This window comes from Spinacia oleracea, chromosome 4 (genome assembly GCF_020520425.1).
Source record: "Spinacia oleracea cultivar Varoflay chromosome 4, BTI_SOV_V1, whole genome shotgun sequence".
NCBI lineage: Eukaryota > Viridiplantae > Streptophyta > Magnoliopsida > Caryophyllales > Amaranthaceae > Spinacia > Spinacia oleracea.
In genome coordinates, this window is record NC_079490.1 from 24,317,030 (window position 1) to 24,333,189 (window position 16,160).

At 38.9% G+C, this 16,160-nt stretch overlaps 1 protein-coding gene across 1 annotated transcript; it reads left to right on the forward strand.

The window, feature by feature from the left end:
• On the forward strand, positions 1–781 carry LOC130459494 (RING-H2 finger protein ATL39-like). Its single transcript, XM_056826890.1, has one exon. It carries the CDS (start codon positions 179–181, stop codon positions 755–757), a length of 579 nt encoding a protein of 192 aa, XP_056682868.1. The 5' UTR covers positions 1–178; the 3' UTR covers positions 758–781.
• The last annotated feature ends 15,379 nt before the right edge of the window (positions 782–16,160 follow it).

The window sequence follows — 16,160 nt, forward strand, 5'->3', positions numbered from 1 at the left end:
ACCTGGTCTACCTCTGTTTGGCCATAGAAAAGCCAATGTTAATGTCAATGCCCTTCTCAAGCTTGAATGTCCCAAAATATCACCAGAAACTAGATCAAAATTTAGAACATTTCTCCATTTGTTTAAAATTGAAGTGTTTTCTTTTATTCCAACGAACCATACATCCATTGTTTACAATATGATACTCTCAATAAACCATCACCCTAATTCCTTAATCCTTACCACCTTGTTTCTACATTCTTCTATCGTAAATGGACAATATCTAATCCCCAGTTTCCGCCCTATAGGAAACCCAATTTACATGGGCATAGCATTGTCGGTCACCACCGTCATTGTGGTTGTCATCTTCGTGGTCCTCCACTTATACTGCAAACCCCAACCACGGCCTCGAGTTGGGGTTGAAGAGGGGCTGACACCCCCCACCTGCATCGGGCTTGATCCCTCCGTGTTGGAGACCTTTCAACAATTTAAGTACTCGGAGTTCTCGGGCCAAAGAGATGATACAGGCCCGCTGGAGTGCTCGGTTTGCCTGAGCCCTTTCGAGGCAGATGAAATGCTTCGTTTGCTCCCCAAGTGCAACCACATGTTCCACGTTAGTTGCTTAGACCCTTGGCTTAAGGATCACGCTACTTGTCCTCTTTGCCGGGTATATCTTGTGCCTGAATCCGATGCGTTGACTTTAGTTGTTTCGGGCCGGGTTGACGAGTCAGAAAGCGGGGCGGGAGGTCATGCGAACGAGGTAGGATATCGGTCATAATCTCTTTGAGGTGAGGTCAGGGAGCTAGGGATACTGAGGAGGGGGCAGTTTAGGAAACAAGAGGTGGAATTCGAGTCATTCAGATGAAGAGTTTGAGCAATTTACGCAAAGCTTATCAGAGGAAGCCATGTGTAAACTTGTAGCGAAAACAGAAGAATTTAGAAGAAATAAGAGTTCCCTGTAAATATGGAGAGTGAATAATGTGGTTTGATGAGGTTGTAGTCCAGAGGCGATGGCTGAGGGCTTGCATACTTGTTCAGATGTACGAATAACTTAACCCTTCCATACATGTAGCTGGTTCCAACCAAAAAATTCTTCGTATATATTTTTACTTTGGAACGTGATCTGATTTTCCTATATAATATAATTTTGTACCACATAAGAAATACTCCCTCCGTCCCTTAATACTCGAATCGGTGCGGGGTTTAAGATGTTTGAATTGACTTATTAATTTACATGGGTGATAGTTGTGAGGGGTCGAAAAAGCACGAGGCTAATGCGTGACCTCGTCCCTCGTGGGTGTGACGATTCTTTTTTATTCGATCAAGTGTAATTGGATTTCCTGTGAGTATACACCCAATTGACTAATAATATAGGAGTCGTCATTCAGTTTTTAACGACAATGAGAGAAACTGACAAAACCCGGTTATCGTGACATAAAGGGAGTGTAATTATGTTTGACCACGACGGCCGTAGGTTCCCTTGTGATCCCTGGTGTGGGGATCTCTCAACATACACCCGCAAGGTAGAGATTGAGGGTTCGGGGGACTGTAACTACCGAGTGGAGTACTCGCTCTTCGATAACTCCATAGGCAGGATATCCTTACTAGCTCAGCATAAATAGTTGAAGGGACATGCGTTAACTATTAAACTAATCTGAGTTGATTTTAGCAATATGCAACATATAATACTAGATCGATCGTGATTATCTGATTTAAATAGCATTAAGGGACCTAGCATGATAATCCAATTTCCCAAAAATATTATATTTGTTAGGCGTGATAGAACAATCAGATTTAGTTAGTTTAACAGTTCATAAAAAGGGCGAGGAAAGCAATTAAATCATCGAGAAGGGGCACATTACGACGCACCCTTGAGAGGTGCGTCACGGTTCTCAGAAAACTAACCACTTTGACTTTTCTATTTCTCCTTTTTATTTAACGAATCTCAATTATGGGACAGGATACGTTCTGTTCGATTTATGGATCGATTGCGACAGAACGCGTGAACAATTTCGCAGCGTGAGGCTTAGGCTAAGGGTTGGAGTCAATACTCAGAATATGCATGAATTGTGTGTGTGTGTGTGTGTGAAGGAAATAATGCCCTTGATCCAAGTATGCATTCAATGTTAAGTCTAATAAATGCGGTTCAGTATTAATTAACAAGTTAATAATTCAGTGAGATCAAGTGAGCTGAATGCCTGACTAGAGGCCGCTTCAGTTCAAGTGGAATTAATGATATTAATCCACAGCTTACTCTTGACTGAACCCGTAGGGTCACACAAATAGTACGTAAACGGATCAAGTATTTAATGGCATTAAATACTGCATCTATGGATATTCGGAATCGACGGATCTTGGTTTCAGTGGGAGCTGAGATCGTCACAGGCAAGAAATGAATACTCCGGAAACGATGATATTACCGGAAACGGAAATATGGATCGTATCGGAAATATAAATATTATCCAAGTCGTAGATGTTACCGGAAACGGAAACATGGTACGTATCGGAAAATATTATCGGAAATGGAAATATTGCCGGAATCGGAAATATTGCCGGAAACGGAAATATTGTCAGAATCGGAAATATTATCGGAATCGGAAAATAATTCCGGAAACGGAAATATTAAATATTTGTTCGAAACGGAAATTAATTCCGGAATCGGAAATATTAAATATTGTTCGTATCGGAAATAAATTCCGGAATCGGGATTTTAATCGGAAGCGCATCGTACGAATTAGCATCGGACGAGACTTGCTAGACGAAGGCCCAGCACGAAGCCAGGCCTACGCTCAGCAAGCCCAAGCGCCCAAAAACACGCTGCCAAGCCACGCCCGGTCCAGCGCAAGGCCAGGCCCAGCAATAGGCCTTAGCGCGCGCGCGGGGCTGCGACGAGTGGGCTGGCGCTGTGCGTGGGCCGCAAGGCCTGCGTGCGGTGCTAGCGTATCACTTGAAGTGTGTTACTCGAATCCTAAGGCTACCGGGATTTGTCATATGATTAAATCTAATCCTAAAAGATTTAGTTTATTTAATTAGAGTCCTAGTAGGATTATAATTAAATAAATTAGTATCCTAATAGGATTCCAAATCCTTTTCCATAACTCTATAAATAGGTGCCTAGGGTCACATATTTACATAGAGTATTCAAGTATTCAAAGTGATTTTTGAGAGCAAAAATTCAGTCATACAATTGCCTAATAAGTGCCGAAAATTCTAAGTACCTTAAGGGCGATCCTAGTTGGTCAAGCTTAAGGCGGATCCGGGCGTGCTGTGGACTATCTACGGAGGGACGACACTTGGAGTCCTAAAGACTTGTTCTTGTTCGGTTCGGGCGCAGCTAGGGAAGGCACGCAACAAAGAGTATGCATCTAAACTATGCTAAATGATTATGTGTAAATTATATGCTTTCCTGGCTTTATGGTTTTTCCGCATGATTTATGAATTGTCATATGTATCATAACCTAACATTGGTATCACGAGCCTCTTATTATTTTCATAATCTAAATTGCATGAACATGGTTAAATATTACAAATTTGCAAGAATTAAAAGGGGTGATTAATTTTCGTAATTGTTAATTAATTGCAAATTGCGTTTATTTAATTATACGTACGCAGTTTTTCGGCAGTTTCTTCGTCACTCATCCAAATCAAGTGATTTTTGTGTCAATTCCGCATGTAAAAGGCATTCTAAAATTTTGACAAAAAAATTATTTTTCGGCCGAAGCCAGAATTCTCAAATTCGAAGCCTAACTATGACTTTTCGGAGGTTTTAGTTTTTCGAATACAAAATTTCGTAAATTTAAAATGTTAAATTAAATATTTGCGATTCTTGTTGATAAATCTTGAATTTTTGATTGACCTACTGTATATGTTTAACAAGTTTGAATGCCTAGCCTTGTTAATTATGCAATCTAATTTGTAATTATGATTAATTTGTTGAAAATTGGAATAATTTAGAATTAATTTGATTTTCATAATTAGTTATAATTTAATTAGATACCTATGATTAAAAACCACCATAAAAATTGTAAATTTATGTTAAATTTTAAATTTTTATGACCTAGACTTGAATCCATGTTAATCGGAAATCAATTGAATAATAAATTTTCGACTTTTCGCCCTAAAATTATGAAATTAATATTATTTATTAATTTGTCATTAATTTTGAATATAAATTTTAAATTTTTATGCGATTCGCTTATATAACTTGCACGCACAAAGCAATGGACGCTACGTGTTACCCTTAAGGGGTGTTGTATAGTGCGGGCATGTGACGACGAGCAAGGGAGCTCGTCGCCCATGCGGTTCGAATGCAATGAGCAAGGCCATGGTGCACGAGCACAAGGCAGCAGCCCTGCCTTGTGTCGTGGGCTATGTGCAATGGGCGAATGGGCGAGGGCGAGAGCAAGGCACGAGCAGTCGCGTGTGGGCAGCAAGCGAGCTGCGCCACATCGTGCACTGCCTCGCACAAGCGTGTGGAGCCTCGCGCGCAGCGAGCGTAAGCTCGCGTGCCACGAGTGATGCGCCAAGCATCGATCGCTCGCGCGCAGCGAGCGCTTGTTGTGCGTGCGACGAGCGCTGCGCCCAGCGATGGCGTGCGAGTGCTTGTTGCAACGTGCGACGAGCGCTGCGCCCAGCGATGGCGTGCGAGTGCTTGTTGCGACGTGCGACGAGCGTTGCGCCCAGCGATGGCAAGCAGCTTGCTTGTTGCGACGTGCGACGAGCGCTGCGCCCAGCGATGGGCTGCGGCAGCATGCTCGTGCGTCGAGCGCTGGCGCGCGCAGCGAGCACCAGCTCGCGTGATGCCTTGCGATGGTGAGCAGCAGCAATGCGACGCAGCGCATGGGCTGCGCGCACATGGCCAGCAATGGCTATGTGCGTGTGGCCCATGGGTGTGCGATGCGTGGGGTTGTTGCGTTGCGATTAGATCGTTTTGAAATTTTTAATTTGAAATTTTCAGTTTACGTAATTTTAATTAATTTTAAAATTGATAATTTAAATTATTTTCTTGGATTTTAATTTTGAATATTGTAATTATAATAAATTTTTTTTATTCTAATTATTTTACTAAAATTAAAATCATGAATTAATTTAAATACGACTGAAATTAAATTAAACTTTTGGATTCAATTATAAATTTATATGAGCTTTAAATTTTAATTAAATTTGTATGTTTCCGGTTAGACTAGAAATACATTTTTATGTTTAAAATTAGTAAAGCATATGAATTTATTGGTTTAAGTGGGAGCGCTTTTTAGTCATAAACTCTTGATTAGGTCTACAAATCCTTAAGGTTAAAACAACTTGATTAGAATTAATAAGGACTGAATAATTGGTAGATTATTGGTGCCCTTGATTAATTGCTGCAAATGTTTACGTGATGCATAATGTGTTTTACTAACCAGCTATGTGGGCCATTCATGATAATGAATGGGTGAATGGTATATATTGTATATGTACTGTTTTGCAGGTTATGAAGTGACTAGTATGGCCCAAATAGGATAGAAAATATGGTCTGCGTACCATTAATTTGAATGTAATTGGTCTAAAGTACCAAAGTTATTTTTCAATTCAAATATGGTCTGCGAACCATCAAATAGTTGTAATTAGTTATAGCTTATTCTATTTGAAGAAAATGGTGCCTCCCACGGAGATTTTCAAGACAGACTTTGAAGTTAAAGCTTCAAGATGAAGTCGGGCCAAACTAGATCACATTTATCTTATGCATGTTTTAAGTTATTTATTGCTTTTAAATATGTCTTAAAATGCATGAGATCAAAGCTTGATTATGTTGCATGATTAAGGATTTTAGTTCACTTAAAATCTAACCAACATAGTAAGAGCCTTAAGTTCCAAACTTAAAAATTGAGTTAAAAGGTGCCATGCCAAAATATACACTTGCTTGGATATCCTTTACATCAATCTAGTAATAGTTTTCGCTCAGCGAGGTGTTACTTATTGGTCCTAAAGGGGCAAGGTACACAAATAATTGTGAGTACAAGTTAGTTTTGGTGAAACTCAACGATATAAGTAAGGAGTCCTTTTATGTCGTGGCAAAATCGATAGGTTTACCTAATAAGTTCTTAGACGTACCTATCAACCAAGAATAGTTTCTAGACTATTAGCAAAAGGCTTTTGCTTACCTAAAATGTTTTAGAATTGAGTCGACAAACTGTGCTTAATTCTTCAATGGTTTTAGGATCTTGGAATCATTTTATTCGCACCTGCCGGAACAATAAATTCGAATAAAATGCTAATAACTTGTTGAAATTGAATGATTGCTTTAATTTTCAAGTTATTACTCATGATAAATGTTTAGACTTTGCATGCTTCAATGTATGTTTTAATTATTGTTTATAATTAAATATCTTGCACTGCAGTAAATTCTTTTAGAAAGGTAACAGTAAATTTCCTCGATTGGTAGTGAATCCAAGAACGATTCACGGAAATGAGAGAAAATGAGCAATTTAAAATGTACGTTTCTTTTAGCGACTTTTATGGTTGTTTTCGAATATCAAAATCGAATGGCAAACCAATTGGTGCTTGTGAATTCAAAATACAATGTAGTTTTGAGATCATAAAGCATTGAGTTTAAACGCTCAGCTTTACCAATGGTTAACAACCTAATATCTTTGTCCATTTAATTCTCGAATGAATCTAGTCCCTAGACATTCGAATAGATCGATGCTTAGAGAACTTTAGAAGCTTCTGGTAAGATCATCTAGTTGAAACAGAATATTCAACATAAATTAAATGGAAAGAACCTTGCTGGAGTGACATTGGACATGTCTAACAAAGTATAAAAGTCAACACTAAAGAATTCAATTCTTAAGACTATAAGAAAGGGTACAAGAAATAGGAAAACAAGGAACAAATGAAAGGAGTTTACGATTCCGTTTCTACCTATAAGTTTATGTTTAAAGAAAAGTGACCTAGCAATCAAACTTCCTTGGTATCATATACCGCTTGAGGTTCTTACTTCGGTAATAACTCAAACAATGGAAGCTAGGCTACACTAATGGCCTACAAGTGGGAAATGAAGCATGACAATGCTACATTAGTTGTAGGGTCATCTAGTTTGTTTTAAGTCCTTTCAAGGCTGGAACTTAATGGCTATTTTGTTCCATAATCAGCATACCTAAATTTCTGCTTCAAACACAGAAAGACTCACATTCAAGAAAAACAAAAACAAATGTTTGTTTGTTTATTTGAATGAAATGGTCATTTACGGGTTGAGTCAATATGCTTGATTAAAACAAACAACTCTTTAACAATAAGAACTTTACTAGGTTCAAATCAATCTCTTGATTTGAGTTCCACTAACCTTTAGCATTGTTGCTTAGACCATATCAACAAGTTAACATTCATAAGCTCTATTTTGATGGACTTTTGAAAGTTGATTGATTTCTAGATCAATTCAAGACAAGCTAGTCTTACTTGTTGAAAGTAACAAAAGATATGAACTATTGTTAGAACGCCTAGACAATAGAGTTCAAAGCTAAAGAAAGATTTTATGACTTTATTATTTCACATGGATTTGAGTGAACATAGGTTTATTTACTCAAATGTGATATAAGTTGAATCTGTTTGGCTAGTTCAAAAATTCAGAAGTATAAAATCCACTTGGCAAGAAATCATAAAAGATCTAGGTTAGATCATGTTGATGATTACTTGAGACCAAATATGATCATCAATGATTGTGTGTTGTAATTTCACAATCTAGCTCCATAAGATATGGCATATCTACGTTGGAATGATCGAAGTCAATTAGTACTTGATTCGATCAATGATGAATCATAAAGATTTTTCCTATAATTTCTAAAACAAAATGCTCAACTACCACCAAACTAAACCAAATTCGTCAAAGCTATTGAAAAGTAATATCAGAATATCTTTTCAAATATATATATCTAGAGAGTTGCTAAACTCAGTGGGAGCTTAGTGTTTGTTATTCAACAAACTAAGGCCCAAGTATAGATATATGTTTCATTGTGATTTATTCAAATGAAACACAAGGGTATTGTTTCTACCACGAATTTTTGAGAACATAATGTTTGTTTGCTCGAAATAATGTCCTTTTGGAGATTTGTTTCCAAAATGACAAGTGGGAGAAAATAGACCTCGAAAGTCTTCGAGGCAAACAACAAACATAAATGGACATTCCGGAGGCTTTTCAAAGTGCTTCAGAAAACCCGAACTTATTCTTTAAGGACTTTAGAAGTGGCTTTAAAGAATAGACTTCTCTTAGAAGACTTTACAAGTGCTTCAAGGAGAACAGAATATTCAAAGGACTTTCAAGTGGCTATTGATATTCTGTTGTTTGGTGTTCTATACCCAAGTAGGCATAGAGTTCAAATCACTGAAACTATGAGATTCTTCTATAGTGAAGAAACATGGAGTTCAGGTCCCTGAAACTATGCAATTCTTCTATTAGATAGTGAAGAAACCTACAACTTGCAGTCAAACTATTATCATGTAGATTAATGAGTTTGTGACCTGTAAGAAAGCTATGATGAAACCCAGATTCCCTAAAATGGTTAGAGGCCATATATAGACTCAAATGTTTTAAATGGTTAGAGGCCATAAAACATACTCAATGTTTTGATGACAAAATTGAAATTTTGTTGATTTGCAAGAATAGTTTCACACCTATTGGTTGTAAGTTTGTTTTAAGGATAAAAACCATCAAACATGAAATTGTGTTCACACACAAAGCTAGATTAGTTGCTAAAGGTTACAAGAGAATTCATGGCATGGATTGTGTTGAAACCTCATGCATAATCGTAATGCTCAAGTCTATAACTCAAGCAATGATTGCATATTGGTACATATAACAATTGGATGACAAAACGTATTCCTCAATCAAATGTTGGAAGAAAACTATGTACATGGCATGTCATAGGATTTGTGGATCCAAATAAATGCTTGAAAAGGAATGCTAACTTATGAAATCTAAGTAAAGATTTAAGCAAGCAATTGGGAATTGGAACTGTATTTTACTGAAGCTAATAAGCATTTTAGTTTCATAAAATATACATGATTCTTATAGATATATAAGAAGTTTAGTGGGAGTACATAAAACTTAATTGGTCCTATGTGTATCACACACATATCTCTCTATTGTGAAATAACATTCAAATGCTAAATACTTAGATTTGAGATTATTCATCAATGATGGACCAAGGCGAAACTTAGTACATACTGGGTACTAAGATCTATTTACAAAGATCTTATAATATTGTTTTGGATTAAGTAATGGCATTTACTAAATCAAACACGAAATACTCCATTGGAGATATTCGACCCATGTGAATAAATCTAAGTAAAAGAATGTTTGAACTATGTATAAGCATTTACTAAGTTAAACATCAAAGAATCTAATGAGATTCTTCACCTATATTATATGTCAAAGAATTTAGTTGGATTCAGTATCTACTGTAACTGAGTGAGCTAAAGTTACATGAATAGAATTCAATTGGGAATTATTCTGCAAAAGAATTTATCATGTATATAATATAATATGAGGATCGCCAAAAACGTATCGTATGACTTTAGGCATGACGAACATATACCAATCTCTATTGATCTAAGTGAAGATCAACTAGATTGAGATCAAGAACACTTATGGTACTTGAAAAGGTACATAGGAATAGTTCTTGATTCAAGGAAATAAAGATATGCTAAATATTGATGCTACACGCATAAACACTGGCAAAGGATCAAGCAAGACCCTTTGGAGTTAACCATTAACAAGGACGAGCTAAAGAGCATCGTGTTTTGAAATGGGAACATGGATTGAAGACCATGAGTTGTTGCGTGGGAAATTAAAATAATAATTTCTATGTTCTAAGATATAGTTGGAGAGTCTTCCACATATCTGTGAACTGCTTGGATAAGTAGATCCAAACAAAGCATCACTAGCAACCTATACAGTTGAAGTAAAAGTAATTATTGCCTAAGAAGCAATAAAATAGAGTTGTTTATATGAGTTCTTCATTGAACTTGGGAAGATCACATGTCTGTTGACTTAATGGTTCTTCATTGCAAAATGCGTAGAACCACTAATGTAGCAAGAAAGACTAGATCACAAAATAAACATACTCAAAAGATCTTATCATCCTATCTCGAATATCATTCGATGAAAAGATATTAAGATTGGCAAAGCATGATAACTAAACCTATGCAACAAGTGAGAAGCAACACTCACATTGTAGCACTGGAAATCAAGCATAGCTTTGAATTCCATGAAATGTTTTAAAGATGGGTTCGAGGCCCATGGCTGTAAAACATTAGGGGTTGAACATTTATCATATATGAAATGTATTTTCATATTCCATTTAATCTTGGTTTAGTATTAAATGATGAGTCCCTTCAATTTAACGATATATTCAAGATAGACTGTCAGGACCAGTCCTGTGACTAAGAAATGTCTATCAAGTGAACTTGAATGTCAAAGGTTGAAAATGGTCCCTAGTCGGAGTTTTCTATAAAATTGGACGCATAGAAAACGTTAGACGACTAGAATGCAAGATGACTAGTAGTTCTGTTTCTTGAACTATGTGGACATGGCAATGTCATAATCATTTGCATAGATACTTACTTTGGGAAGACTACTATCGGACAAGACCTATGAAACTTTACTGTAAGAGATGAAAATCTGTCATAAGTAAATTTCATCAAAATTATTAGACACTAAATCCTCAATACCTGAGTGATTTGAGATTACTTGTTTGAGAACTGGTTGCTTTGACGTTGACCAACCGTCGCACCGTAAAAGGAGGCTATAAAGGCAACGCTCAGGTAATCACCTATCAAACGAAGTCTAATCTCAAGATCGCAAGATTGGGATTGTCCTCCCATAAATCGGGATGAGATGCTTAAAAGTTGTACAAGGCCACTCGGAGAGCTAGAAACTGTGAAATGCATGGCCGTGCTCGGATGAATCATAGGCTATGATTATCTGTTTATTTGATCAGTTGAACTCTGAAACCGAGGAACACCTCTGGACATAATAAGGATAACAACTCTTACCTTATGTTCAAGAGCAAGCATCGAGCGACAAAGGAATTAGGAAATGCACACTTGTCCCTAAGGACAAGTGGGAGACTGAAGGAAATAATGCCCTTAGTCCAAGTATGCATTCAATGTTAAGTCTAATAAATGCGGTTCAGTATTAATTAACAAGTTAATAATTCAGTGAGATCAAGTGAGCTGAATGCCTGACTAGAGGCCGCTTCAGTTCAAGTGGAATTAATGATATTAATCCACAGCTTACTCTTGACTGAACCCGTAGGGTCACACAAATAGTACGTAAACGGATCAAGTATTTAATGGCATTAAATACTGCATATATGGATATTCGGAATCGACGGATCTTGGTTTCAGTGGGATCTGAGATCGTCACAGGCAAGAAATGAATACTCCGGAAACGATGATATTACCGGAAACGGAAATATGGATCGTATCGGAAATATAAATATTATCTAAGTCGTAGATGTTACCGGAAACGGAAACATGGTACGTATCGGAAAATATTATCGGAAATGGAAATATTGCCGGAATCGGAAATATTGCCGGAAACGGAAATATTGTCAGAATCGGAAATATTATCGGAATCGGAAAATAATTCCGGAAACGGAAATATTAAATATTTGTTCGAAACGGAAATTAATTCCGGAATCGGAAATATTAAATATTGTTCGTATCGGAAATAAATTCCGGAATCGGGAATTTATTCGGAAGCGCGTCGTACGAATTAGCATCGGACGAGACTTGCTAGACGAAGGCCCAGCACGAAGCCAGGCCTACGCTCAGCAAGCCCAAGCGCCCAAAAACACGCTGCCAAGCCACGCCCGGTCCAGCGCAAGGCCAGGCCCAGCAATAGGCCTTGGCGCGCGCGCGGGGCTGCGACGAGTGGGCTGGCGCTGTGCGTTCGCAAGGCCTGCGCGCGGTGCTAACGTATCACTCGAAGTTTGTTACTCGAATCCTAAGGTTACCGGGATTTGTCATATGATTAAATCTAATCCTACAAGATTTAGTTTATTTAATTAGAGTCCTGGTAGGATTATAATTAAATAAATTAGTATCCTAATAGGATTCCAAATCCTTTTCCATAACTCTATAAATAGGTGCCTAGGGTCACATATTTACATAGAGTATTCAAGTATTCAAAGTGATTTTTGAGAGCAAAAATTCAGTCATACAATTGCCTAATAAGTGCCGAAAATTCTAAGTACCTTAAGGGCGATCCTAGTTGGTCAAGCTTAAGGCGGATCCGGACGTGCTGTGGACTATCTACGGAGGGACGACACTTGGAGTCCTAAAGACTTGTTCTTGTTCGGTTCGGGCGCAGCTAGGGAAGGCACGCAACAAAGAGTATGCATCTAAACTATGCTAAATGATTATGTGTAAATAATATGCTTTCCTGGCTTTATGGTTTTTCCGCATGATTTATGAATTGTCATATGTATCATAACCTAACAGTGTGTGTGTCTTTCACGTCGAATTTGGGGATGTATTTATAGGGGAAAGTTCGTGGAAAGATAGAATTGCAGAGTTCTAATCCATAAAGAATTAGGAAAAAACACGTACCCAGGTATTTTCAGCGCCCAGGCCTGGGCGCCGAAGATTTCGGCGCCCTGGGCTGGGCGTTGAAAATAGAGATCCATGCAATTTCGGCGCCCAGGGCTGGGCGTTAAAGATTTCGGCTCCCAGGTCTGGGCGTTGAAAGTGATGTCTGGGCCGAGTTCTTTGTCAGATTCGGATTCCTAGAATCCGGAGTGTTTGAGATTTAATCGAGTCTTCTAGTGCGTATCAACATTATGACGGAATGCGTCTGGGCCCGTTACGAACTCTAGGCTCGTTAGGATTTTAATTAATACGTAACTCTTATTTGCGAATCATACTAGGAACAGGATTCTTATCGCAAAGTCTATCTCATTTAGGATTTATGTTGGAGTGCAACACCTAATTCTGACAGGTTTCTATCTTTTATGACTTGCCACTTTTAACAACTACCATTACGGCAGTTACTATTTTTAGCAAGTTTCCATAAATAGCAGGTTTCGGGTGAAATGAAAAGGGGAATTGAGATTCGTTATTTTATAGGAGATGCGTTGTCAAGTGGAGATTTACGCTTTCATCATCGAACCTTCCCTTTCGGGAATGGGGACAAATGTAGGTGTCTACAGTTAGCCCCCACTTTGACTGAGTCTTGGAGTAAGACGATGGTCAAAGTATTAGACGGAGTGCGTCGCACAAGCCATAGTGACCTGTTTTGGCGAGGGTCTCACGAGCCCCCGAGTGATAACATTTGACTTAAGGGTCATCACTTGAAGTGTCGACATATCCCTCACGTGTCATTGGGACTTGTCAACGGATAGTATAGAAACTTCCTCACTTTGTCATTGGAAGGATCTAAAGAAGTGTAGAAACTCCCTCACTTTGTCATTGGGAGTAGCTATAGATGTTTTCGAAATCAAAGCTATAAAGTGTAATTGGGCCTGGCCAAGCCCAACCACGAGGTAAAAATGTTTTTAAAGATTCTCATTTTCAGGGCTAGCTAAACGAGAAAACCCCCTTGTTTTTATGGGACGTAAAACGAAGGAAAATCCAGCACATCGCTCTTTTTTGGAAAAAACGGAAAACCAATCCTTTTAATTTTTGAAAAAGGGAAAACCAGAAAAAGTTATCGCTGCAGCGACTAAGGACCTGCGCGGTTAGTGGCGCAGACCCTGCCGGCTAAAGATGGCGAGCCTGTCCGCTAAGGGTGGACACCCCGTCCGATAGAAGTGGACGAATCTGTGTTTGAAATTTGAAAATAAGGACCTACTGTGTTTGTGACGTAGACCCCGCCGGCTGAAGATGGCGAACCTGTCCGCTAAGGGTGGACACCCCGTCCGATAGAAGTGGACGAATCTATTTTGTAATTTGTTTTGTGTTTTTTTTTTGAAAATAAGGACCTACGTGGTTTGCGCCGTAGACCCCGCCGGCTGAAGATGGCGAGCCTGTTTGTGTTTTGAAGATCTCATTTTTTGAAAACTGAGGACCTGCGCGGTTAGTGACGCAGACCCCGCCGGCTGAAGATGGCGAGCCTGTTTTATTTTGAAGATTTTATTTTCTTTTCATTTTCGAAAACTGAGGACCTGCGCGGCTAATGACGCAGACCCCGCCTGCTGAAGGTGGGCGAGCCCTGTCCGCTGAGGGTGGACGTCCTGACAACGTGCTTAAACGGACCATTGTCTTGTGGTCATCTTCTTTCATGGTTTTGAGCTAGTCTTTATGGCTCAATTTTGCCATTACCTGGGTCCTTGATTAGGGGACCATATATAAGTATCAAGGGCGACCTTTGTCTTGAGGTCGTAAACCGGTTCTTTTTCTTTTGAGATTATCCAAACACGGGACTTTGTACAGCGTAGTCTGGGAATATTGTTTTAACTTTGCATACTTTTTTTTTTTTTTTTGAAATATATATTTTCTTTCGAGCCCCCAAGAATTTGTGCTTGACGGTCATTTCTTGTCAAAGAGGTTCCTTGGGGATACACATTTTGTAATGTCCTTGATCGTGTTTTGGGATCGTGCTCGTAAGTGCGAGCGATCTTTGTAGTGGTGTGCTATTCTTGACAAAGTCGTGAGGTGCGACTTTCAGTAAGGAAATCGGTAATTTTTGAGTCAAATGGATGCGGCAGGGCCCAATAGAAATTAGGGCCTTTTTTGAGCCTAGGTTCATTTTCGGCGCCCAGGCCTGGGCGTCGAAATAATTCACGCCTAGGTGGGGTGTTGAAAGTGTTGTTTGGGCTGGTCTTTTGATGACACAGTTGGCCTCTTGCTCATTCGTTTATTTCACTTGGAAGTTCTATGTATTCTCTTCTCTTTTGTTTTTTCTTTATTTTTAGAACGTGATGATTTTCTTGAGAAGCCGTAGCCGATTGGTGGACTACGGTGCTTGTCTCTTTGGGGCGATCATTTTAAGGAACCGTTGCTCTTAAGGCGTACAGTTATTGCAATAGTTGGGCGAGTCTATTTGGCCCGAGGAACATACCTCGAGGCGTAAGATTTTGATCGCTCTTGTATATATATTTTTTTTCTTTTGAACGCGTTCGTGAATGTTCGATACTTAGAATGATGATATGTATGTGCGAACGAGCGTTCGTAGAATGGCCGTCGTGTGCGGTCCATTAATCAGTTTGCTTGAATCATTTTTTTTTTTGAACAATGACTGATTTTGAATAGTTTGCTTAGAAGCTTGATAGGGGTCAGGTCCATTCATGAAGTGGGCTCAAACATCGCCCTTTCGATTGTTCGAACATTTGCTCCGAGATTTATTTATTTTGCTATGGTTGTTTCGTAGCTTGGAGCCCCCAAGTATGCATGTTGGGATGCTTCCTTTTGGCGTACGATTTTTGGTAGGTTCTTTTGAGAAAGATGCCTTGGGGTTCCGCTTGTGTAGGTGCGAGCTATCCCTTCCGTGGTAGGTAATGTTTTGCTACCCTTAATCCTTAATGTAGAAGTCATGTGGCTTGCATTTGGGCGATAAGTAGTCTTTGCCTCTTTTACACATGCTCTTGGTCGTGCCCGCATTAGTGCGATATGCCTTCCACCTTTTTTAGACTTGTACTGTGGGATGGTTGAACTTATGGTGCGACGTAGGCTTGTGTGGCCTAACAACGTGTCTTTGAACATTCCTCCAGGTGTTGGGATATCATTATTATATTTTGCATTGGAGTACTTCATCACGCCTCGTTCATGTGCTTGAACAAGTGTAGCACCTTCTGCGTGGGTTTGCACGGCTTATTACTTCGTTCGATGCGAGGATTCATATGTGTGTCTTTCTTATTTTTATATCTGGGCAAAACGTGACTAGCAGAAAGATTCAGCGCCCAGGCTGGGGCGTTAAAGATATCGGCGCCCAGCTCTGGGCGTTGAAAATGATTTCTGGGTATATTTTGACAATTCTTATCCTTGATTTTTTTTTCACTAGTAGAGAAATCATCATTTGCAACTCATCAATTGCAACTCATGCTAGTTATAAGCGTTGTAATAGGGGTATGGTCAACGCGGGTCAAATATTAAATGACCTTGTTGCAGCATTTTAGTCCACCGTGAGTTGCGAAAAATACATTTTTTTTTTGAAAAAATATTTCGCAGCGCGGGAGAATGATATTTGCTGCAATTAGTTAGCTAAA